This window comes from Salvia hispanica, chromosome 1 (genome assembly GCF_029641045.1).
Source record: "Salvia hispanica isolate PSC_SH4W2 chromosome 1, Shi_PSC_v1, whole genome shotgun sequence".
Lineage (NCBI taxonomy): Eukaryota > Viridiplantae > Streptophyta > Magnoliopsida > Lamiales > Lamiaceae > Salvia > Salvia hispanica.
The window spans coordinates 53,681,689-53,705,842 of record NC_142692.1 but is presented as its reverse complement, the minus strand read 5'-3'; the positions used below and the strand labels follow the sequence as shown (position 1 = coordinate 53,705,842).

Here is a 24,154-nt window from a genome sequence, read left to right as displayed (position 1 = left end):
TCCTCGGTTTTTTCTTTCTCGACCGACTGTAAGTTAGAGGATTTTTCCGTTCATCTATATACATGAAACGCGAAACAACAATTCAACATTTGAAACACATTTCATATTACATCATTAGAAGAGTGTATAACTACATCAATAAGGTTATTTACTTCATTATAGGTATATTTCTTCAGAGACTTATACATATAAAACATGTCAGTTTATATTACTTCATTACTTAAGGTTATTGCTTCATCAGTTAGGTTATTTAGTTCATTCAATATTATTTCTTCCAAAATATGCATACAAAATAATAAGTCAGTTTATATTACTTCATTTCTTGAGATCATTACTTCATAAGTTATTTAGTTCATTCAAAGTTGTTTTTCAGCATAATATGCATGCAAAACATTTCAGTTTTCAATTGTTTCATTTCATGAGGTTATTACTTCATCGAATAAGTTAGTTAATTCATTCAATGCTATTTCTTCACAAAAATATGCATACAACACACAGTAAAGAAAATTCATATAACACAGTTAACTTCATTCTATAAATTTACTACTTCATTGTAATTTGATCATAACTTCATTTTTATCTTCTGGCGTAGGGATTTGGCTTGTAGTGCTTACTTCCGGCTGAACATCAAATGAACTTTCCTTGTGGTTGAACATCAGATGAACTTTCCTCGTGATTTGACTTCTCTACTGGTTGTGATTTGCCAGCCTGCGAGTATATTTAACGCCTATGTTGACCTTACGTTGCCATGCTTCATGAACTAATTGAATAAAAATCAGAAACCAAACTACCAGGTCATAGTAGAGACACATTAACTAGAAGTAATAACATTAACCACATATGTAGAGACACATAACCACATTAACCAGAACTAGAGACACATAAACAGGTCATAGTGGAAATAAAAAAAGCACAGCCATAAATTACCTAGATGCAAACATTAACCAAAAAAAATCTGAAAAAAAACAAAATCAAGAACCAAACTAATAGCAAATATAGATCGAACAAATTGTAGAATCCTAATTCCACTTAGCATCAATCTACAACATGTCAATATTCCAAAAGCAGCAACACGCAAGTGATATTATATATTCTCAAACGGGGCGGCGTGGGTGAATCGACTATAGTTGAATCAGCTGGAGATGTTGAATCGATTACTGAGATGAAGATGCTGAATCGATTTCAGTTGATGATGAATCGATTGGAGTGAGATGAATCGGGTGGAGATTTGGAGATTTGGAGAAGAAGTAGCTTTGTGGAAGAAAATGTGTCGATTTGTAGAAAAATTCTTCGATTTGTAGAAAAATTTTGTCGATTTGGAGAAGTATTCTTCGATTTGGAGAAGAAGAGAGCGAGAGAGATAAGAAAGAAGAGGCGCGGCGTGAATGAGGAGAAGCAACCCTAGATGTGATTTGACCGAAATACCCCTGATTTGAAGTATATTGCTTACATAATGAAGTAGCGAAATTCATGAGGCATGGTTTAATCTCATCCATTAAAATCTAGATCTAATGGCCCTAATTTGGTCTCTAGTTCGGTCTTTAAGACTAGGGGTGGGTAGGTACGGTATACCTTACCGAAACCACCACATCGTATACCTTACCGTAAATACGGTATGCAAAAAAGTCATACCTTTACCTTACCAAAGTTTTCGGTATACCGAACTTCGGTATGACGAATTTCCATACCGATACCATACCGAAGTTCGGTATACCTTACTTTTGCGGTATACCTGACTTTCAACATCAATTAAAATAGAAAATTAGAGTTTTTAAAATATAATTTATTCATAATTATATTTATATTTCACAATAGATTTTATAATTTAAAAATATATAAAATATTTTTTATACATAATTGTGTTTATATTTTTGTGGTATATACCTTAGTTTACGGTATATACCTTAATTTACGGTATATACCGAATTTCGGTATGCAACGGTATACCGCGGTATTAAAAATTCATACCGTTACCTTACCGGAATCTTTCGGTAAGGTATCATACCGTACCGAAAGTCACAGTATACCCAAAATTCGGTATTTTCGGTAATTTTTCAGTACGATAAGACCGGTATTTCGGTATTTTTCCCCAGCCCTATTTAAGACTGGATTTGTGAATAATAGGACTCTACAATATATTTATTTCTTCCATTCTTTCAATGTTGTGCCTGATCTTCTATTCAATCTCCATTGGAATTTGTCCCGGAAAACAAATCAATGTTATGTTAAAATGCATATTTAAAACTTTTCATGTATATAAACTTAAAAATATTTTTGAAATCCGTTTTTTTAAAGGAAAATGGGGAAAGAGTGAAAGCCTATTAAATGTCACATTCTTTCCTGCAAAGCATTTATAAATTAATATTGTTACTGATCCATTATTCACTTTCCATTGCAATTTGTTGCATGTAATGTAATTCATTTATAAATTAATATTGTTACTGATCCATTATTCACTTTCCATTGCAATTTGTTGCATGTAATGTAATTCAGATACAAAATTGGTGCAGTGAAAATGTTTTTTCACTGCACCAAATATGGTGCAGTAATTTTAATGAGAAGTTCTAAATCTAGAAAATTAAAGTATTTAAATTTGATTAAAAAAAAAAAAACATTTTCCTAAAGAAAATGGGGAAAGGGGACGACAGTAAGCAGTTGAAATCTAACTCATTAAATTATAAAGAATTTTAAGTACATAAATTTGAAAACATACTCACGATTTTTTTTCGTAAAGAAAATGGTAGAAAGTGGGAGGGTACTAATTTGTAGTTGTATTTGATAAAAGTTTCAGCTTTTCACTAATTAAAAAAGTTTCTTTGAAATATTTTATGAAAAATATAGACATAGATGATAGAAATCTTACAAGGTTTAGGATTAATGTGCACCCATTAGAGCATAGATAAAAGAATTTCGTACCTTCATATATTGACATATTGATATGTTGATATTTTGCTGATGCAGTAGAGTAGGTTGTAGCCTCCCATGCCTGCCATGTCATTTGTGCTCTTTAGGTAATGAGAGGAGCTGGAGGCGGCTGTTTATGTTCTCTAGGGTTCTTCCTCTTTCTTCTTTTTTTTGCAGAGTGGAGTGAGAGAGACGGTTATAATGTTCTCTAGGGTTCTTTTTTCTTTTTCTGCAAAGTGGAGTGAGAGAGGCAGCTGTTATTCCCTCCGTCCGGTGAATAGGAGTCGTGTTTTTCCATTTTAGTCCGTCCGCGAATAGGAGTCTCAGTTCACTTTTACCATAAATGGTTATATGGTCCTACCTTCCACTAACTTATTCCACTCACGTTTCATTTAAAACTAATATATACTCCCTCTGTCCCACTAGAAATGAAACGTTTTCCTTTTTGGGTTGTCCCATTAAAAATGAAACGTTTTTTAAAATAGAAATAACTTTATCTCTACTTTTCCCTCTCTCTTACTTTACTCTCTCTTCTTTAAATCACAAAACAACACTACATAAAATCCTGTGCCGAAAAGCAAACGTTTCATATTTATTGGGACGGAGGGAGTATACAATTGGACCCTTATTCCACTAACTTTTTTCCCCACCCATTTTTCTTATCATTTCTTAATACCCGTGCCGCCCATAAATGGGACTCCTAATGGCGGACGGAGGGAGTATGTTTTTAGGGTTAGAATTTTTTTCTTTTGACTCAATTATAAGTCCCCTAAAAATAGCCCAGGTATAATAAATAAGTTAATAATGCTGACACGAAATAGGCCTTAGTTTAAGTGCAAACTTATAAAGTTAAATGGGCCTAATCTTATACAATATTCCTTAGTGTACTTATTATTATATAATTAACAAAGTAATAGTGTAGTTCATTTTCTTTCTTCTTCCCTAATTTATTTTCTGCATACCCAATCTCCTCCCAATTTTTTTTTTATATCAATTCTCTTACAAATTCACTCTCTGAGTCTCTGTTCTTAATTTATTTGTTTCTGTTTAGTCAAATTGATAGGATGAGCTTCTTTTATGAATTTGTGTATCTTAACATCTGCTTTTATTTTTGCTAACATATAATTGATCTATTTCTATTCTAATCAAACACAAACTTTATGTTAAACTCTTAATGATATAAACTTAATAAGCAAAGTTTATTATAATTTTTCATCATATTGATGTATTAATTATGTCAACTCTACTGTGTTGTAACAAATTTTAACATAAAGATGAATTCCAGTGGCAGCATAATTAAAATGGGCGTATTATGAGCGACTAATCCCACGTATTATACCTGTATAGTATTATACCTGTATACCTGTATAGTATTATACGCTCATAAAGTATTTATATACTACTGAAGTTAAACACATTTATATACGCCCATTTCAATACCAACATGTTTTTCAATCAATGGATCAATACTGTAACATAAAAAGATGAATTCCAATACCAACATGTTTTTCATTCAAGAAGAACAGGTATAATACTATACAGTTTTCTCATGAAACCATTATAAACCAAATTAAACAGAAAACAGATGCATTAGAACACCAAAATATTTTCCATTCAAGAGGAACATGTGATTGTTCTCTATCTCCTCATAATCCATCAGAAATCAGAATCCAAATAAAACAGAATAAGAATAAACCATTTTTGTAGATGCAACAAGATTAAGTTAGGTTTTTATATTTCCTATTTTTAGGAACTGTTTATATCTATACATGAAATCATTTCTAATGGCAACTTATTATGTCTTATTTGTGATATGATTCTAATGTTAACCATTTTTTTTGCAGCCATAATTACTCAAATTAATGAAAAGAAGAAATTAAAGAAATGTACTACCATAAAAATTCTGTAGCATATAAAACTCTAAGTCATCAAGCAGGTGAGTTAAAGTAAACCTTATAATCTCTATTTGCTGTCATTTTAAGCTTTGATTGCTTTTGGGGGACTGCTCTTTCTTCTATTTTATCTGTAAAACAGAGGACACGTACAAAACAATGTCCATTTAAAAACATATTCATTGCTTTGTTTTGATGAATTCAAGATTAACAAAAAACTCCTATAAGAAAGGCAGAAATTGCGAATTAGTTCCCCAAATTTGTTACGAGTTCAGGTCATACGATAGATATACAAATTTTGTAGGAAATTTGTCGATCCATAACAGGCAGAAATGGTGAACTAGTTTCAATTTTTGTTATGTATCTCGGCCAGATTTTAGACATGCAAATTTGTAGGAATTCTATTCATAAAAGCTGTAGAGAAAAGTTCAATTTATAAACATTAAATAACAAATGAATCATCAAATTTGTAATCTGGATTTTACCTTCCGTATATAATCGATCGATTTTTTCCCCAAATTTGTGGTCTTCAGTAGTTGTATTTTAGTTGATTGGGAAATGTTTTAGTACGTCTCCGGCTTTGAGACCACCGAACTGTTGATTTCCTCGCCGATCTGTTGGTTTTGCTGGCGATTGGAGAATTTCTTCCAAATCCTTCAATCGCCGATTGTAGGTGGGGATTTTCGGTAATTATATTATTTATGTTTAAATGTGATTTTAATTGAATACAAATACACATGACTATTATTCATATTATGGAGTACGTTTTCTATGTAATTCCTTGTTTACATATTTTAAGATATGATTTAATATCAGTTTAGTACTCCCTTCGTCCAGCTCAAGATGACACGTTTTCCTTTTTAGTTTGTCCCAACTAAGATGATACATTTCCTTTTTGGTAACTTTCTCTCTCCAATTAATACACTCAACCACTTTTTCTCACTCCTATTAAAATATTCATCTTTCTTTATCTTTATACTTTACTACTTACACCCACTTTCTCTCTCTCCAATTAAACACTTTAACCAATAACTCCTAAAACCCCGTGCCAGCTAAGCAATGTGTCATCTTAGCCGGGACGGAGGGGGTACTATTTTAACTTGTATTTGTCCACTCATGACACATTTCATGCTCGTTTTTTTTGGAATCAAGCTTTTTGTCAATACATCAATGCTTGCTCGATTTTTTGGGAATCAATGCTTGCTTGTATATTGAGTTCGGTAAAGTTGATTAATCATGAACGAATTTTTGATGACATACGACACCGGAAGAATGTCATACAAAATGGTGAACAGACGCACTACCTCGAGGAGGCCTGCTAGCCAAGCGACAAGTAAATGGCTTTATTTTTTTTTTTTTTGTGAAGCCTGAACATTGTTAACAACTTTGTGTACATTGTTGCAAATTCTATGCTACATCATTGCTATAGTTTTGTTCATCAGTTATTTAACACATTATTATGATCTGGTGGTGCATTGTAAAAAGACAGATTTTACACATCAATACTGTACATTGTTGATACATTATAGGCTTCTACTGTACATTATAGGCTTCTACTGTAATGAATGTTGTGATCCACCATGTTGGAGAAATTGGTACATCCTCTGTTAAAACATCATTCTTTGATATGAGTACATTGATGGTACATTGCTGTTAGAGTTATGGCACATTGCTGTTAGAGTTATGGTACATTGCTAATGCATTTATAATACATTTAGCATACAGATTTCTACATGAATAGCGTCTGCTGATATGGGTGTTGGTTTGATACATTATCTGTGTAATTTGGTACATCATAGGTTACGACATTATTGTTTGCTAAATATACATGACTCTGTATAAATCAGTGAGTAGTGAACGTAGTTTATGTGCATTTATATGATTGAAAAGCTACATAGAGGGGTTGTTTGTATACATTATTTATCAATTATTTTTTCCATTGAAAAAGACAACGTTTGTGAATAGGTACAAAAAAATTCAAGAAATCTTCGGGATGAGGACGTTGTGGACGGCATTCCAGACTCGTCAGGGCTGATAATGGCACAGGTTACCGGGGCAGAGGCTGAGACTGTTACTGTGTCCCAAAAAGCTAGAAACAAGAAGGATGACAATCTTTATTTTAGGAGATGTCCAAATGAGTTTGTTAACAATATACAGATGGCTTAATCCGCGACAGATTGAAGCCGTGAACGAGTTAGGCTTTGGAGCAATCCTCAACTACAACATACCGCAAATTCCTGGTAAGTTGGCCCACTGGGTGCTCTCCGTGTTCGACAGACCTCACTGCACTATTGCGTTCTCTGATGATAAGGATAAGGGGCTGCACCTAACCGATGACAACGTCCATTTGACTTTTGGATTCCCAAAAGATGAAACATTCATTGAACGCACAACCAAACTCCAGTCAAACTTCGTGTACAATGATGACGTCGCTAGACGCTTGGGCAAAAGTCGATATTTGTTAACGGCCGGGGAGATAGGGAGTTTGATGGTGCAAGATGTCGATGGAGGACCTGAGTTCAAGAAACTATTTATGTTTTTGCTCGAGAATGCACTAATTGAGACTCCAAGTGATGGTATGCTTAAGCCAAAGATATTGCATTACATTGACGATGTTGATGAGATAAGAAATTTCAACTGGTGCGCCTATCTGATATCGGTTCTAGACTTAACGTACAAATCTTGGAAAGCGAGCACAAGTGTGTCATTCACTGGACCGATCAGTTTTTTGGTGGTGAGTGATGTGTGTTTCATGTAGTTGTAAATTTTTAAAATTAAATAACATTTATTCATCAATGTTTGGGGTTTTTTTTTGTCAGTGCGCATATGTTGATAGAGTTGTGTACTACCGGCGTAGAGTGCTACGTGCATGACCAACTGTAAAGGGATGGACAACGGATGCTGTGAGAGAAAGGCAGGATGCAGAGAGTACTGAGGTAAAAAAGTTTGGAACAGGTTTCTTGGAAGACAAAATTGACAAGGAGAAGTACCTACTTGAAAAAGAAAGGAGGAGACTCCAACGGTTGAATACTGGTGGTAGGGCAGAGGAAAGAAGAGACCAAACTACTATTTCAGGGATGAGTTTGTTGCTCGTAGTGCACACATGGCAAAGTCGATTTCAGATTGGGTTGATTATTTCAAGATAATACCAACCCAGTTGATGGATGAAGGTTGCTTCAGACTTGGCAGCCAAATAGCGAAGAAGCTACTGGGAGTGGAGGATGATAACGTCCAACCCAATGAAGAAATAGTGGCAACCCTTACACAAGTAAAGGAAGACGATGATGAATTAAGTCCTCAGTGGATTGCGGAGATAGAGGTCATGATGCAAGCTTATGATAAGAAAAAAACCATAACTGAAGACTTTGACAGGCCTTCATTCGTACTCTTTCTAGAAACACAACCGGAAGATAGGCCAGAGTCTAGTGGCCGCGCTGAGACTGCTGGAACTAGCGGGGTGAATGATGTTGGCCAAAATGCTACGCAAGAGACATTGGTCATGACAGATGTAGAATCTTCAGATGATGAGGGTACTTACGTTGAGTTTCATTATACGGACATGGTTAATGATGGAACCGCACAACATGAACCACCTACTCACAGTCCTAGTGGCAATGTTTCCGCTACATTGGTGATAGAGCCACAAATGGTACGTTTAATCATTGTTAGTTGACATGAAATGGTTGTTAATATGCATTATGTATGTATTCGAAGAACATTATTAATATTTTAAGGGGCAAGTGTTGCAGGCTGTTGGAAATGCTATAACGGATAATTCGGATGGGGGGTTTAAGGGGAAAGAGGATGATGCGTCTGACAAACCACCGTTGAAGAAGCAAAAAATTGCTGCTGCTAAGGGAAAAGGTGTTGTTTGCGATGGCAGTGGGGCTGCATCAACCAAAAAAACAATACCACGGCATGCAGTGCAGAAGGCGGTACATTTTTTTAGTTTTATTTTACATTAACATTTGAATATCGTACATTAAGTAATTATTTTGTTTTTAACTAACATGATAGCCACAAGACAAACTTGTTATGGTGGGGCTAAGAAGAATACTGTACCTGTGGCCGTAAATGAGCCTCCTAAGAAGCGGAATGTTGCTGCTACGAGACAAGGAAAAGGGGTTCTTGCGACAGGGAAAGAGAATGTGGATGCAGATGCTATGGAAAGACCTATTCAGCGAAGACGGTTTGAAAAAACTATTGGGCGTGGGGATGATCACGAGGTTCAATGTTTACCCTTTCTCTAAAGCATATGCTTGTTTTGATAAAACATTAATGTGTACATTATGATTTCATGCAGGGAGGCATGACGCCAACGGCTAAGGGTAAAGCCAAAGTCATAGAAAAAAGAGGCAAGGGAAAAGCAGATGACTTACATAGTGATTTTGTGGAGGATCAGGTTGTGTAGCGTGTACCTATTCTCAACAGTATTTAAGTGGTTGAAATGTACATTACGAGCTTCATTCTTCATTAATCCAGGAATGCAAGAAGGCGGCTTTGACACGTGTGAAAAAGGCAAGCTTTCCGGTCTCCATTCAATGAGAGAGAGGTGAAAATCACTAAGGAAGCCAATGCAAAAGACAAGGAGCTGTTTTATTGGATACTTGACACGATTAAGAACGAACCGTAAGTTTGAAACCATTTTTTGCATACTTGATGAACTTGTAATTTTGATATTAACAATCCGTAAAATTTGCAGGGATTCTATTGTTTACAAAGACAACGCGGTTTCAACGAGAAATGAGTCATTCTTGTTTCTTGGTCCCTATAAGAAAGTGAACAATGCAGTGTTAATTGCATGGAGCTCTCACCTTAATAATATGGAGAAGTTGAAGGCAGCTGAAACAGTGTCAAGACTGTTCTTCTCTACACAGACTAGCGTGAGTCAAAAGATAATATTTTAACATTCGATTTTGTTTTGCTGGTTGTTGTATATTTACATTAGAACTAAATGCATTTCAGAATCCATTTTATCAGTTGAAAGAAGATGGAAATGGAGAACCAAACTCGTTTGAGTTTTTCTGGACAAACATTCTTAACGACACTTTGCCAATACCGGAGTTCCTATGGGAAAATTACACTCTGGTACATTAGGCATTATAACTTGAATTTAGCACAGTATGCTTTATGTCATGACTTTAGTACATTATGAATTATGACATGAATTTAGTGCATTATGCATTATAACCTGAATTTGGCACATTATGTATTATTACCTGAACTTACCACCTTATGCATTATATCATGACTTTAGTACATTACAACCAAATTGCATGAATATAAAGGCTACAAATACTTTTCAGAGTTCAGTATTTTAGCCAATAAGTAGATTATCTATAATATTCTGTGATTACATTATTTTTTTATAAGTTTACAGTGATGGTACATTGCAGAAAAGTTCGGATACATAATAAATACATTTATGGTTGATTATGTATCAAGTTCAGAACATGAGTAGCCTGATTATTTTTTGGAATACAGAATTGTACATTATAGGCTATTGCTTGTATATAACCTTTGTTTTATTATTTATGCAGTTTTTTTTCCCGGTTACCAATACCTCGTCTTATTTCATAATTTGTGATCTTGCTGCTGGAAAAAATGCACATCATCGACCACACGCCCACCGACACGCATAACTCTTTCAATGAAAAGTATGGGAATACGCCTCATATTGTGGTACGTATTCTTGTTGCAGTTGAGTGTATAAGTATAATATTAATGTTTTGCCTAATATTTATTTTTTCTTGTTGTTTTATTAAATTTTTATAGAAATTTTTTTGAGGCTGGGCTGGAAAAGTACCACGTTCCCAAAATAGCTGAACAAGTCCGCAAATGTACAACCAATCTTGTAACAGTACCGTGGAGGACGATCCTGAACCCCTTGGAAGATGGTGTGTATTTGATGCGTCATATAGAAAGATTTTTGGAGCTTCACAAAAGAATTGGGAGTGCGGTCTCACTGCTAAGGGGGTCAAGAGCTTGGCCATATTGAGGATTAAGTACATGCGGACCTTGCTGACTTGTAATCACAACAGTAGAAAAGAAATTAACCAGGCCCGCGCAACAATTCATTGGAATGAAAGGCCGCCAAGGTTCAACTTCGGGAAGTGGTTTGAAGAGTATGGTTTGGAGTAGGGTGTTCTTATGAAAAAATTAGCAGTAATGGGTTTTTGGTAGCTAAACTTATGGGATTGTTTTTATGGATGGATGTTTGATCTTTGTTTTTAACTTATGGGATTGTTTTGATGGATGGATGTTTGATCTTTGTTTTTAACTTATGGGATTGTTTTTTATGGAAGGATGTTTGGACTTTGTAGTTAAATTATCCGATTGTTTTTGATGAACAGATTTTTGTTCATGTAGTGAATTATGGATGTATGTTTTTCGCAGTTAACTACTGGGATTCATATTAATGTACTAAAGGAATGAAAAAATGCATAATGTACAAAATGCTTGTTATAATGTAATTTGGGTGATAATGTACATAACGGTAGCCACAATGCGTGATATGTGTAAGATTCAAATGATGTACAAAATTGATCAAACAATGCATCATTAAATGCAACAAGTGTTTATTGGTTTCAAATCCAATGGGAATGACATAATGCACGGAATGTCCAAGATGACGAGTAATGTAAATATGCATGCCATAATGCTCAAAATGCTCAAGATAATGAGTAATGTAAATATGCATGACATAATGCACGAAATGCTCAGGATAATGAATAATGTAAATAAACTCCAAGAAAATGTAAAAAAATGAGATTGAGAAATATGTAGCTGTTAAGTAATACAATTATTACTGCAGAATAGTAAACGCAGTATTAGAAATTCGGGAGCAACAAAAACACCAACTAAAAACACGGAAAACAATGTAAGAATTGCATAATGTAATGCAACATCTAATTGCCAATTGAAAACTGGCAGCAAAGGTTTTGAACTCAAAGTCTGGAAACAAAAAATGAACACTAATTAATACTTCCTCTTTCCTTTACGCTTCTCATTTTCTTTGGCAACATCTATGCATGTTGGACAGGTTCTGGTATCATGATGGCACAACTCATCGCATGCCCTACATCTTCGAAGTGGTCTGCTCGCCTCCTTGATAGCCTTGTCCCTTTGAGAAATCATTCGGCTAGGCTTGTCACTACATGACCCCTTAGTTCTAATCACTTCTGGAGGGTGAACTTCAAAAGATTATGGTCGTTCAATTCCATAGTATTCTTCACACAATCTCGTCTTTTTTGATGTAGATGGAATTGGTGCTCCGGATTTGAGAGAATCTCCAACTTGTTTCATCCCATCTATAAACGAACGTAATACTCCTGTGTCTTTCTCGTACCTGCGCAGAAAACCATAAAACAATCCAATCGCTTCATTCGAAAGAGTGACACGGTCATCCACGATGGACCTCGTAGGTAAGGTGTCATCGATCACCCCGTGGACTGCTTTAGCTAATGGAGTTTTCATCCATCTGCCCTCGCAGTATTGCGCTGGTATACACTGCAACCCATTGTTCTTGAAGACCATAAAAAGATGGCTGCACGGATATCCTTGTCTTCCAAGCAATTTACATTCACATGTGTAAGAATCCTCTTCCTTGTTGTGCCGCACACGATATGTGTTGCTGTATCGGTCCCTAACTTTGTACGAATCAAGCATTTCTGTAGAAGACAAGGACGCAATCCGACAGTGAAAATGGCCATCGACGATCTCTTCCTGTACTACTCTGAACATACTGTCTGTGTACAATTTTGCTGCATGTCTCTCTATTGGAAACTCAGCCGCCCATATTGGAATGTTAGTCGAATCCTCGTAGTCCAGTTTAGCTCTACCATTACGTTGAAATTCCAACGCATTATTGAAATTCAAATAGAATTCGGCAATATTGGCACTCGGCTTCAAGAAGTTTTTGTAGAAGCTGTTCTCTGACTCTGATATTGATGTCGTTCGTATTATCGAGCCAAGAGGGAAATCTCTGAAATATGCAGGTATCCAAAGATGACGGTGTTCATACAGCGTCGAGAACCAATCCACCTCTTCCAAGCAATACTGGTCCATGATTGTATTCCACTTTTCTTCGAATTCTTCGGGTTCTAGAAGGTCAGACTACACACAGGCATTGAACTCTTTTTTGAAACTTTCATCCTTCAGCAGCCTATTAGGCACCTTTGCGGCCAATTTGTACATGATGTGCCACACGCACCACCTATGTCTAGTGCCTACAAGGATTTCCTCAATGGCTGATCGCATGCCCAAATCCTGGTCTGTTACTATCATCTTCGGTGCGACCCCCATGCACTCAATAAACTTTTGGAACAACCACACAAAAGCGCCCGTCTTCTCACTGCAAACCAATCCAGCTGCAAAAGTTACTGGTTTGTCGTGGTTATCCTTGCCAGTAAATGGCATAAAAATCATACGGTACCTGTGACAATATGACATAGTAAATTATTATGAAAATCAACTATATACTGCGAACAAAAATAAAATTATAAAAGGTTAGAGATCAATACATGTTGGTATTGTAGGTTGAGTCGAATGCCACAATATCACCAAACATCTGGTAGTTCCTCTTTGACAAACCGTCGCACCAAAATAAAGCGACCAACTGATTACTCTTGTTGACTTCGTAATGATATGTGAAAGAGTCAGATAATTCCTTCTTCATAGCCATATCATTCAACACCATTTGCACATCAAATCCATGAGCGTAGGCTTTCAAGTCTCGAGATGCATTCCGGATATCACCAACAGTGCATCTAACATGTGCAAATCCACCTAGAACTTCTTTCAAAACCTTGAATGTCATAGTCGACCCTATATTAGCCCTAGAGCAGTCAAGTATGAATTTATGATGAACCTCCTCCAATTTCCGATTGATTGACATGAAATGCTGATGATGAACCTCGACCATTGAATGGTTATGGACCTCATGAAACTGGTAGACGACGTAACCTGGATTGCCTCCTTCGGAGAAATACTTGAACGATACCCCAGCTTTACACCCACATCTCTTCAATAATTTTCTGCGTTTCATAGAGAACCCACTTCATGCGTTAATCTGATTTGATAGGTCATCGCACTGTTTAAACCCTGCCCTGCTGCATACTACGTAATGCCATGTAGCAACATTGTCCACCTTCTTCAATCCTTGCTTTCGGGTATCAAAACCAACGGCGCGAGCATACACATTGTAAAAAGCAACAGCAAAATCAAGTGATTTAAACATTTGTCCGGCAAATGGCTCAACTCTTGAGAGCATTCGGGTACAACCACAACTGTTATAAGAAAAAAAGGAAATACGTAAGCTAAAACGCAACACATTATACATACATAAGCGTACAAAATTGCATAACATTCTGCACAGTTGCATGATCTGGTCTATGTTTTAATACATTACGAACTCACTGGTTTTACATTACAGTGGTTAAATTGATACATTACAAGTGCGTTCTTTTACATCAACTGCTATATCGAACAAATTAAAATTTAGTGAATAATGTTGGTATTATGGCGAAGCAAAAAGTGATTTATCTCCATACCGTTTTTGAAGTTTTAATTCAAAAACTAATTCAATAAATACTACAAACCTAGCCCCATGGATTTCTAAACCCAAAGGGAATGGATCTAATTCAATGGATAGACGAACAATTGATGCATGACATTAAAAAAATGATTTCGGATAATAACTACACAAGGAATACATTAACGTCTTAGTTGCGTACATCATCAATCCGTATCAGTACATCACCTGCTTTTCAAAGCAATAGTAAAAACATAGATTAACATAAATTTCTAGAAACCTAGCCCAATGGATTGGAAAACCCTAGGGGAATGGATTCATTTGTGTGGTGAAGTTAATTTTCGTAAATAAGAGGTTACTAGACCCTAGCCCTATACCAATCTATACCCTAGGGGAATGGATTCATCTCCCTATACTCAGTTTCAAATTCTGCACCAACGTGATGCAAATATTAATAAGAAACGAAAAAAAATACAAAGTGTAATCAAACACAAACAAATTAGTAAAATCTATGAATACGAACATACGTTTGATGAAATCAAGTAAAAAAACCCAACCAAATTTAAGCAACTATCGTAATATCAGACATCATGCTTCCCAAAAAAAATTACCTTCTTCCATCTTCGATAAACGCTGATGCTACTAACGATGGCGAGGAAGATTACCGTTGTTCGAAGCAGAAATAATACAGTAGTTCTTCAAAAGAGACGTATACAATATTTTTTCACAGAACGGGTTTGATAACCATGGAAAAAAAAATCTCATCAGATTAAAAGAACGTGAATCATGGAATGAAAATAACTAAAGATTTTAGCGTGTTCCAACCATACCCTTTTTGATTTTTTAATGAATTAAATTAATTCAAAGTGTCTCCCATATCAACCATTAGATCACACTAAATCAAGGGATGCAATTAGTTTTACATTTTAACAACTTTTTATACATTAATCTGAATACATCCATATATATATATATATAGGGTCTTGTTAGGTTGAGATTATTTAGCTAAATTGAGAAATGAGATGCAATATGAGCCACTAATCCACAAGATTAACAAAATGTCAACAAATACTACATTATGTCAACAAGGGGGTATAATTGTCTTTTCATTAAATTGTGTTTGAAATCATTTTCTAAAATCCTCTCTAAAATTCTAGCTACAGAGTCTTTAAATCTTCAACATTCAAATATTCAAATCTTCAACATTCAAATATTCAAATCTTCAACATTCAAATCTTCAAATCTTCAACATTCATATCTTCAAATCTTCAAATCTTCAACATTCAAATCTTCAAATCTTCAAATCTTCAATATTCATATCTTCAAATCTTCAAATCTTCAACATTCATATCTTCAAATCTTCAAATCTTCAACATTCAAATCTTCAAATCTTCAACATTCATATCTTCAAATCTTCAAATCTTCAAATCTCTTCAATATTCAAATCATCAAATCTTCAAATCTTCAACATTCAATAAAATAACACTTATAATTCACATATCAATACCGAGAATATCGAATGTCAACAACTAGTATTAAAATGTCAACAACTAACAAATAACACTTACAATTCACATATCAATACCGAGAATATCGAATGTCAACAACACGTATTAAAATGTCAACAACTAAAAAACAACACTTACAATTCACATATCAATACCGAGAATATCGAATGTCAACAACTCGTATTAAAATGTCAACAACTAACAAATAACACTTACTATTCACATGTCAATATCGAGAATATCGAATGTCAACAACTCGTATTAAAATGACAACAACTAACAAATAACACTTATAATTCACATATCAATAGCGAGAATATCGAATGTCAACAACTCGTATTAAAATGTCAACAACTAACAAATAACACTTATAATTTTCACATATCAATAGCGAGAATATCGAATGTCAACAACAAACATTATTTATGTCAACTACAATGTCAACAACAAACTTTATTTATGTCAACTACGATGTCAACAACAACTTTATTTATGTCAACTATTATGTCAACAACAAATATTTTCATGTCAACGACGTATATTATTTATGTCAACAGCAATGTTTTACTTATAATTCATGTCAACAATAATGTTTTACATATAATTTATGTCAACAACATTTTTCATAAAATTTATACCAACGATCTATATAATTCATGACACCAACAAACGTTATTATGTCAACGAGCTATATAATTCATGTAAAAAATAAACATTTTCATGTCAACAACTTATATAATTTATGTCAACAATACTATTTTAGGCAATATCACAAACACCTTATCTACACAACTCAAAAATTCCAGCAACATAATCGAATTAAAAACTGAATCCATATATTTCACAAATTTCATCGTACAATTAAACACACGCAAATTTAAATCTACAAATATTGACAAACACCAAACCCAGCATGGCTCCGAACAAATACACAAAAAATACAACCTAAACTCAACCCTTCTCACCATCACCCACAACTCCCACACCTTCCACAACATGACTCTCCACATCTTTCTCCACCACCAATCACACTATTTCTATTCAATTTTTACAGTGAACAAACACTTCATTTATTGCTCAACATATGAACACAACAATCACTTATTATCTCTTTGCATAATCAACAATCATATACACAATAATTAATGCCAACCACAAATATTTTCATGTCAACAACCTATATTATTTATGTCAACAACAATGTTTTACGCATATCAACAACAATGTTTTACATATAACTCATGTCAACAACATTTTTCATAAAATTTGTGTCAACGACTTATATAATTCATGTCAACAACAAACGTTATTATGTCAACGAGCAAATGCAAGTGATTTACGAAGCAGATTTGAGAGGCATAAATCGAATTAAATAAAAAATTGCAAGATCTGTGCTGAGGTCGCGAGATAACAGAGAAATTCAGCATTGAAATGAGCAGAAATCAGTATTTTCAGATTTTTTCCCAAATGTTCAAGCATTTTGATAAAAACAGCGAAAATCGTGAAGATGAACCTCAAAATAGTCGACTTTTACACAGAGCTCCGGCGAAAAAACAGAGGTAGCAATTTCGCTCACTAAAAATCAGTTCACATCCAACACAATTGATAATGCAAAGCTTAATACCACCAAATTCATACTCGAATCAACAATTAAGCTTCCGACGAAGCGACGGCGTGAGAAGCGAAGCTGTTCGGAGCTTCGTACAGCAGGAGCGGCGAAGCGCGGTGAACAGCGGCGGCGTTAAACCGCGCGTGAGAGAGAGAGGGGGCTTGTCTGGAGGCGTCGAGGATTTTCCTTTGATTGTATTTCGAGGATTTCCTTCGGATTGGATCCGGCGGAGCTGGATTTGTCGCCAGAATTCGGCCACCTCGCCTCCTCCTCTTCCCGCCACCGTCCACATCATGATCCTCCGCCTTCGCCACGCCGATCTCTATCTCCAGTTTCGCCTTCTCCGCATCGTCTTCTCCGAGCTTCGATTTCAGCTCGCAGATATGCTCAATTCAACACAAATTCAAAAATTGAAGCTCAGTTTTCCCTGCCGCCGTCCAGATACTGATCGTCCGCCTCCGCCGTGCCGATCTTGATCTCCAGTTTCGCCTTCTCCGCATCGTCTTCTCCGAGCTTCGATTTCAGCTCGCGGATCTGCTCAATTCAACACAAATTCAAAAACTGAAGCTAAGGTTCGTGAGATGGAGATCTTCGTGTAATTGAGAAGAGGATGAATCTACACCCTTTCCTAACTAAAACATGGAATTACTATTCTTCCCTTTCATAATAAATTAATCTAAAATTATTCTTTATGTGGCAAAATCTGGACCACTCATTTAATAAAAACGAGTGGCTGATATTGCATCTCATTTCTCAATTAGCATAAAAAATCTCAATTGATCACAATCCTATATATATATATATAGGGATGTATTCAAATCCTTTTCATATCTTTTGTCCTTTTTCCTTCTTAATCCTAGCCCCACGATTTTGTCATCTGACGGTTAGATTAATGTCACGTGTCATTTAATAATGCACATTTTCATTCTAATAATGCACAGCGGCTAATAATGCAACATTATAGACTAATAATGCACATTTTCATTCTAATAATGCACAACGGCTAATAATGCAACATTATAGACTAATAATGCATTGATCACAACCATTCAATTCAAGGATCCAAGGGCTGAGATTAAGAAGGAAATAGGACACTTAGGGTGCAAAGGAGCCTAACGCACCCCTATATATATATATATAGGGATGTACTAAGATGACAACCCTCTTTATTGTAACACCATACCACCATTTTAGGCCATTGGATCTGAAAATCGTGTGCTTGTCATGCTGCCACGTGTAAAAACACGGAGGGGTAAAATAGGAAATTTCTAATTTTACGTTACCAGATTGCAGTGCTGTTCCTTGAATATTGCAGTCTTACCACAACAATATTGCAGTTTACCACGACTGCAATATCTAATACAGTAGACTGCAATATCTAATACAGTAGACTGCAAACCCGTGTTTTTTCAAGAAACTTAATCCTAGGCATCCATAGATGAGATCTAACGGACTGTATTGGTGGTATGATGTTATTTTAACTATGGTGGCACCCTAGTGCACCCCTATATATATATATATGTATATATATAGGGGTGCGTTAAAATGACAACACTCTTAAAATGACACTGTGACACCACGCTAGACTGCAATAGTATAAACGCTAGACAACAATCTACAACAATCTATAGATTGCAGTCTTGCGTATTGGATGTTGCAGTCTAGTGTATTGGATATTGCAGGCTGCGTCACCTTGCAGTCTAGAGTATTGGATATTGCAGTCTAGAGTATTGGATGTTGCAGTCCGTGTAAATTTACCCTTGCGAATTTTTTATGATTGCCACATGGCAGCTGATTATTCGTCCACGTGTACAAATGATTAGCTAGGAATGGTGGTATGGTGTTATTTTAAGATGAGTTGTCATTTTAAAACATCCCTATATATATATATATATATATATATATAGTCCCATTATCCACAAATCCACTCTTAAAGACCGAACCACCGAACCCTACCAAATTAGGGCTTTTAGATCTAGTTTTTTATGGATAAGATACAGAAATTTATAAATTATTTTCGCTTTTATCACGAGCCTATTTTAATTCATCCGAAGGTAAATAAGTCATACTAACATGTTACGAAGATTTAACTTCGTTCCAGAATATGTTACTTCATTCTAGTAGGTTTTTACTTCATTCTAAGGTTTTTACTTCATTCTAGTAGGTTTTTACTTCATTACAGTACGTAAATGTGGTTTCGCCGTCGCGTGCCGTTGTTTCTCTCTACAATATCTATCACCACCGCCATGGGGCTAATATTGGTTTAATAAACACATGGAATAATGTAATAAATTATTGGAATGAAGTATGTGTAGAAGCATTTGAAGTCCTACTGGAATGAAGTAAAAATCTTATCCAATGAAGTAATAACGTTCCTGAATGAAGTAATAAACTCACTTGAATAAATTGCATTTTTAAATGTTAATCAAGCAAAAACCCACGTCAATGAATTTGAATGAAACATATATTGAATCATTTCAAAACCTACTGGAAGCAAGTAAAAACATGTTGTAGTTTCAAGGTATTATGTACAGAATGAAGTAATAAACCTATACAATGAAGTAAAATGGGCTAGTAATGAAGCCGAAAAAATTTTCACAGCAGCACATCTCATCAAAAAAACTAGATCTAGTGGCCCCGATTTGGTCTCTAGTTCGGTCTTTAAAATTGGTTCGATATTGATCACAACTCTCTCTCTCTCTATATATATATATATATATGGGGCATGTTAGGGTGCCACCACCCCTTAAAATAACACCATACCACCATATTTAGCCAATCATTTGTACACGTGGACGAATAATAAGCTGCCACGTGGCAAAAAAAAAATTCTGGAAAAAGACGGCAGCAATGTGCTAGTCTTTATACAGCAATTTTTCTTGAACAGCAATATCCGACACACTATACAACAATCTATAGATTGCTGTGTAGTGTTTGTAATATTGCTGTGTAGCGTTTATAATATTGCTGTATAAGCGGTGTCACGGTGTCATTTTAAGAGAGGTTGTCATTTTAACACAAATATATATATATATATATATATATATCGAGTCCCATTATCCACAAATCCACTCTTAAAGACCGAACCATCGAACCCTACCAAATTAAGGCTTTTAGATCTAGTTTTTTATGGATAAGATACAAAAATTTATAAATTATTTTCTCCTTCATCACGAGCCTATTTTAATTCATCCGAATGTAAATAAGTCATACTAACATGTTACGAAGATTTAACTTTGTTCCAGAATATATTACTTCATTCTAGTAGGTTTTTACTTCATTCTAGTAGGTTTTTACTTCATTCCAGTACGTAAATGTGGTTTCGCCGTCGCGTGCCGTTCTTTCTCTCTACAATATCTATCACCACCGCCATGGCGCTAATATTGGTTTAATAAACACATGGAATAATGTAATAAATTATTGGAATGAAGTATGTGTAGAAGCATTTGAAGTCCTACTGGAATGAAGTAAAAATCTTATCCAATGAAGTAATAACGTTCCTGAATGAAGTAATAAACTCACTTGAATAAATTGCATTTTTAAATGTTAATCAAGCAAAAACCCACGTCAATGAATTTGAATGAAACATATATTGAATCATTTCAAAACCTACTGGAAGCAAGTAAAAACATGTTGTAGTTTCAAGGTATTAGGTACAGAATGAAGTAATAAACCTATACAATGAAGTAAAACGGGCTAGTAATGAAGCAGAAAAAAATTTCACAGCAGCACATCTCATCAAAAAAACTAGATCTAATGGCCCAGATTTGGTCTCTAGTTCGGTCTTTAAAATTGGTTCGACATTGATCACAACTCTATATATATATATAGGTAGGGGAGCATTATGGTGACACCATAGTTAAAATGGAAACCTAACATCATAATATACTCAGGCAAAAAAGTTGTAACATCCTAACTTTTTTCATCTTATTAAGGTGGGAAGAATGTAATATCTCAATTTTTTTTTCTTTTTCTTTGTCGAAATGTTATCGAATGTTTAGCCAAAAAAAGAAAATTAAAGAATAATATAAATTATTATAATTCTAGTAGGTGAAATGTCATAAATAAGTGAGCATATGGTCACACTAACGAACCAAACTTTTTGATTTTACGAGTCTAACTACCGTTATACATCTCTAATACTATGAAATGGAATTCAAGAAATTAAAAGTGTACATGTGTGGCCTATAAATTAAATCCCAGCCTACTTCTTAAATTTTTGGAGTCATCATGGAAGGCCCAACTCTCATCTTCTCTTTCATGCATATGGCAGCCCAATATAACTCCCCAACTCCACGTGTCGTTCACAGAAGCGGCCAAATCCTCCCCTACCGCCTGAAAACAAATCACCATCATATTCTCGTTGTCATCTTCAAGATATACTACAATTTCCATCACAGTTGATCAATTCAAAGAAATCGAGAGCTAGAGAAAAGAATTCTTTTTTTTTCTCTTTTCAAAGACAATTTTCCAACATAAGGTAATCACTAATCCCACTTCTTTTATTTCAAGCATCATCATCTAATAGACAAATTTTAATTTTCGGAACCAACAATCACATAAGAAGTTTCATAAACCACAAGAGCAACTTCAGCCATGAATTTAAAGCTTTCAACTCCTCCTTGTTAATCAAAATCTAGATAGAAGTTTACTAAAATATAAAGGAAGAACTTAGCTTTTAGATATGGGATTGTGGCTGCCCGGCGACGGACCAACTGCACAACAGCTCACCGCGCGCCGGAGAACCTCTGTCCTGTCCACGGTCGAACAACGACGGAGACACAGCAGCGGCGGCGGTTGCTTCGGCCGTCTCAAGCGCCAACGGGAGTGACACAACGGACAGCAGGAGAAGTGGCCGACGGCGCTGCTGCTGCCCCACGAGCGCTCGAAGAGGCCCCGCGTTGGCGAGCAGCAAGAATAGTGACGATGGCCGGAGGAGATGACGGTGGAGGGATGGGCAATTGGCGACGAACTCGCCGGAGAAAGGAAAGGAGTGGAGGCGCCGCCTCTTATGTAGGGAGGAATTTGATGAATTTGGGGAAAATGGAATGAAGGGGATAGAGAGAGAGAGAAGTTGATCGAGAAGGGAGAGTGGAGAAATTTTTGGTAAAACACTTTGGGTGGGCCACTTTAGTTGTTTTTGTTTTGGCCGAAGGATTTTCAAGAATTAAAGTGTACTACATAATTAAATTCGATAAGTGGGCCGACAGTGAATAATAACAATAAAAAAAGGGGCTACTTAATTTCTTGTTGTTAATGAGAATGGTCTTTTATGGACAAGGATTAAAATTAGTATTTGGGCAGATTAAATTACATAGAGCGAAGAGTTAATCGTGGAGATGAGTTGGAGCTCGATTAAGTGGTAAATTAAAATTCTCTGGATAATTTACTTAGTTCCCGAAGATGGAAGATGTTGAAATCGAAGGTGCGCAGGGCCGACCAGCGTCGCCCCGCGACGCCTTGGGCGGCTGCTAAGGAAATAGAAGGAAAGAAAGAGAGAGAGAGACGACGATCTCAAGTCACATAATTAATTAAGTCTAACAAAGAATTGCTTTTAATCAAATTTCCTGACTTAATTAATATGAAAGTTTCATAAATTTCCTATGAAAGAACGAAGGATAGAAAGAGATTAATTAGGATGCATGCATTCTAAGTAGATGTTTTCCTTGAGTTTGATTAAGTATATGTTTTTATTTTCAAAAGGCTATCTCTACGAGCAAGTGATGGTAGGAGTAAAGAACCTCAAGTAACGGAATTTAAACGCACGAGGTGAACTTTTCTATCCTACATACTAATGTGGATGAAAATATAAACTTATGTTTTATTATTTGTGAAAATGATGTTGTCTTGCCATAAATGATTTGTTTTATGCCTATCTGTTTGGTTGGAACTAAGGAATCGAATTCGGATCCGTGTGAGGGTGGTGTCCCTACTCGGATTAGTGTACACAGGTGACCGTTGGAAGGTGGCCACCTTCCACGGCACAAAGATGATATAGTGGAGGCCGTTGGGAGGTGGCCACCTCCCCAGCTGGAGAAAGATGTAGGTGACAGTGGGAGAGCACCATCTCCAAGGCACCTGGTGTTCAGATATGACAAAAGTACAGAAAGAACTTAGACTGATCAGTCGAACTTTAGCTCACAAAGAATTTAGTCAGCTCGGGCCTTTTAAGAGTAAACTCTCGAGTGTTACTGTGATGGCATGACAACATTTTCAATTTTATGTATGTATATTTCGGCAATGTATTCACTGAGTATTTTATACTCAGCCCTGCATATATTTCTAAATGTGCAGTTGAGCAGTGACAGTGGAGAATGCTGAACAGAGTTATGATTTTCCTTTTATTTTAAGTAAAGGCTCTTGGCGGTGCTTGTCTCCATACATGTGACCGCATCTATTCCGCTGCGTATTGTTCTTTTATACTCTAATAATTATTTATTGAAAAGTAAAATTTACATTCAAGATCTGGTGATTAAGAGTTAATTTGAAGTTGTTTCCCTTTATTTCTAAGTGAATATTCGGTCATTATTATCCCCTTTCTATTCCCCTCCTCTTATTTCCCACCCCTAGTCACGGTTTCCCGGCTTTGCTATCCTTAGCAAAGTGCGGTCGTGACAAAAGTAGTAGTGAATTGCTTCACTGTGCTTCACTGCGATTAAACATTATGGATTTCTTGACGAGGGTGTGGTGGATTTCTTGATTAAACATT

At 35.7% G+C, this 24,154-nt stretch overlaps 2 protein-coding genes and 2 long non-coding RNA genes across 7 annotated transcripts; 1 reads left to right on the top strand and 3 right to left on the bottom strand.

The window, feature by feature from the left end:
- Nucleotides 1-440: 440 nt before the first annotated feature.
- On the bottom strand, nucleotides 441-5,494 carry LOC125185118 (uncharacterized). 2 transcript variants are annotated; one of them, XR_007170053.2, is made up of 4 exons: nucleotides 5,282-5,494; nucleotides 4,857-4,927; nucleotides 2,917-3,133; nucleotides 441-760 (listed from the first exon to the last, which is right to left on the bottom strand). It is a non-coding gene; the product is annotated as an uncharacterized LOC125185118 (long non-coding RNA). The 2 variants fall into 2 exon arrangements; XR_007170054.2 differs by lacking the exon at nucleotides 4,857-4,927.
- Nucleotides 5,495-11,999: 6,505 nt separating this feature from the next.
- LOC148934147 (protein FAR1-RELATED SEQUENCE 5-like) lies at nucleotides 12,000-12,863 on the bottom strand. Its single transcript, XM_089062206.1, has one exon. It carries the CDS (start codon nucleotides 12,861-12,863, stop codon nucleotides 12,000-12,002), a length of 864 nt encoding a protein of 287 aa, XP_088918332.1.
- A 48-nt stretch (nucleotides 12,864-12,911) lies between these two features.
- On the bottom strand, nucleotides 12,912-13,842 carry LOC148934146 (protein FAR1-RELATED SEQUENCE 5-like). Its single transcript, XM_089062205.1, has 2 exons — nucleotides 13,319-13,842; nucleotides 12,912-13,230 (listed from the first exon to the last, which is right to left on the bottom strand). The coding sequence occupies exons 1-2, from the start codon at nucleotides 13,840-13,842 to the stop codon at nucleotides 12,912-12,914; spliced, it is 843 nt and encodes a 280-aa protein (XP_088918331.1).
- Nucleotides 13,843-21,523: 7,681 nt separating this feature from the next.
- On the top strand, nucleotides 21,524-23,907 carry LOC125223751 (uncharacterized). 3 transcript variants are annotated; one of them, XR_016129012.1, is made up of 4 exons: nucleotides 21,524-21,925; nucleotides 23,149-23,214; nucleotides 23,341-23,618; nucleotides 23,740-23,907. It is a non-coding gene; the product is annotated as an uncharacterized LOC125223751 (long non-coding RNA). The 3 variants fall into 3 exon arrangements; XR_016129011.1 differs by lacking the exon at nucleotides 23,740-23,907 and having other exon boundaries at nucleotides 21,525-21,925; nucleotides 23,365-23,731; XR_016129010.1 differs by lacking the exon at nucleotides 23,740-23,907 and having other exon boundaries at nucleotides 21,525-21,925; nucleotides 23,341-23,731.
- The last annotated feature ends 247 nt before the right edge of the window (nucleotides 23,908-24,154 follow it).

What these genes read in the sequence shown, in the direction of transcription:
- LOC148934146 (XM_089062205.1), bottom strand. Translation starts at nt 13,842, where the DNA reads ATGAAACGCAGAAAATTATTGAAGAGATGTGGGTGTAAAGCTGGGGTA. An exon ending in TCAACCTACAATACCAACAT is followed by an intron (nt 13,231 to 13,318) that starts GTATTGATCTCT and finishes ATATTGTCACAG; the next exon opens with GTACCGTATGATTTTTATGC.
- LOC148934147 (XM_089062206.1), bottom strand. Translation starts at nt 12,863, where the DNA reads ATGGACCAGTATTGCTTGGAAGAGGTGGATTGGTTCTCGACGCTGTAT.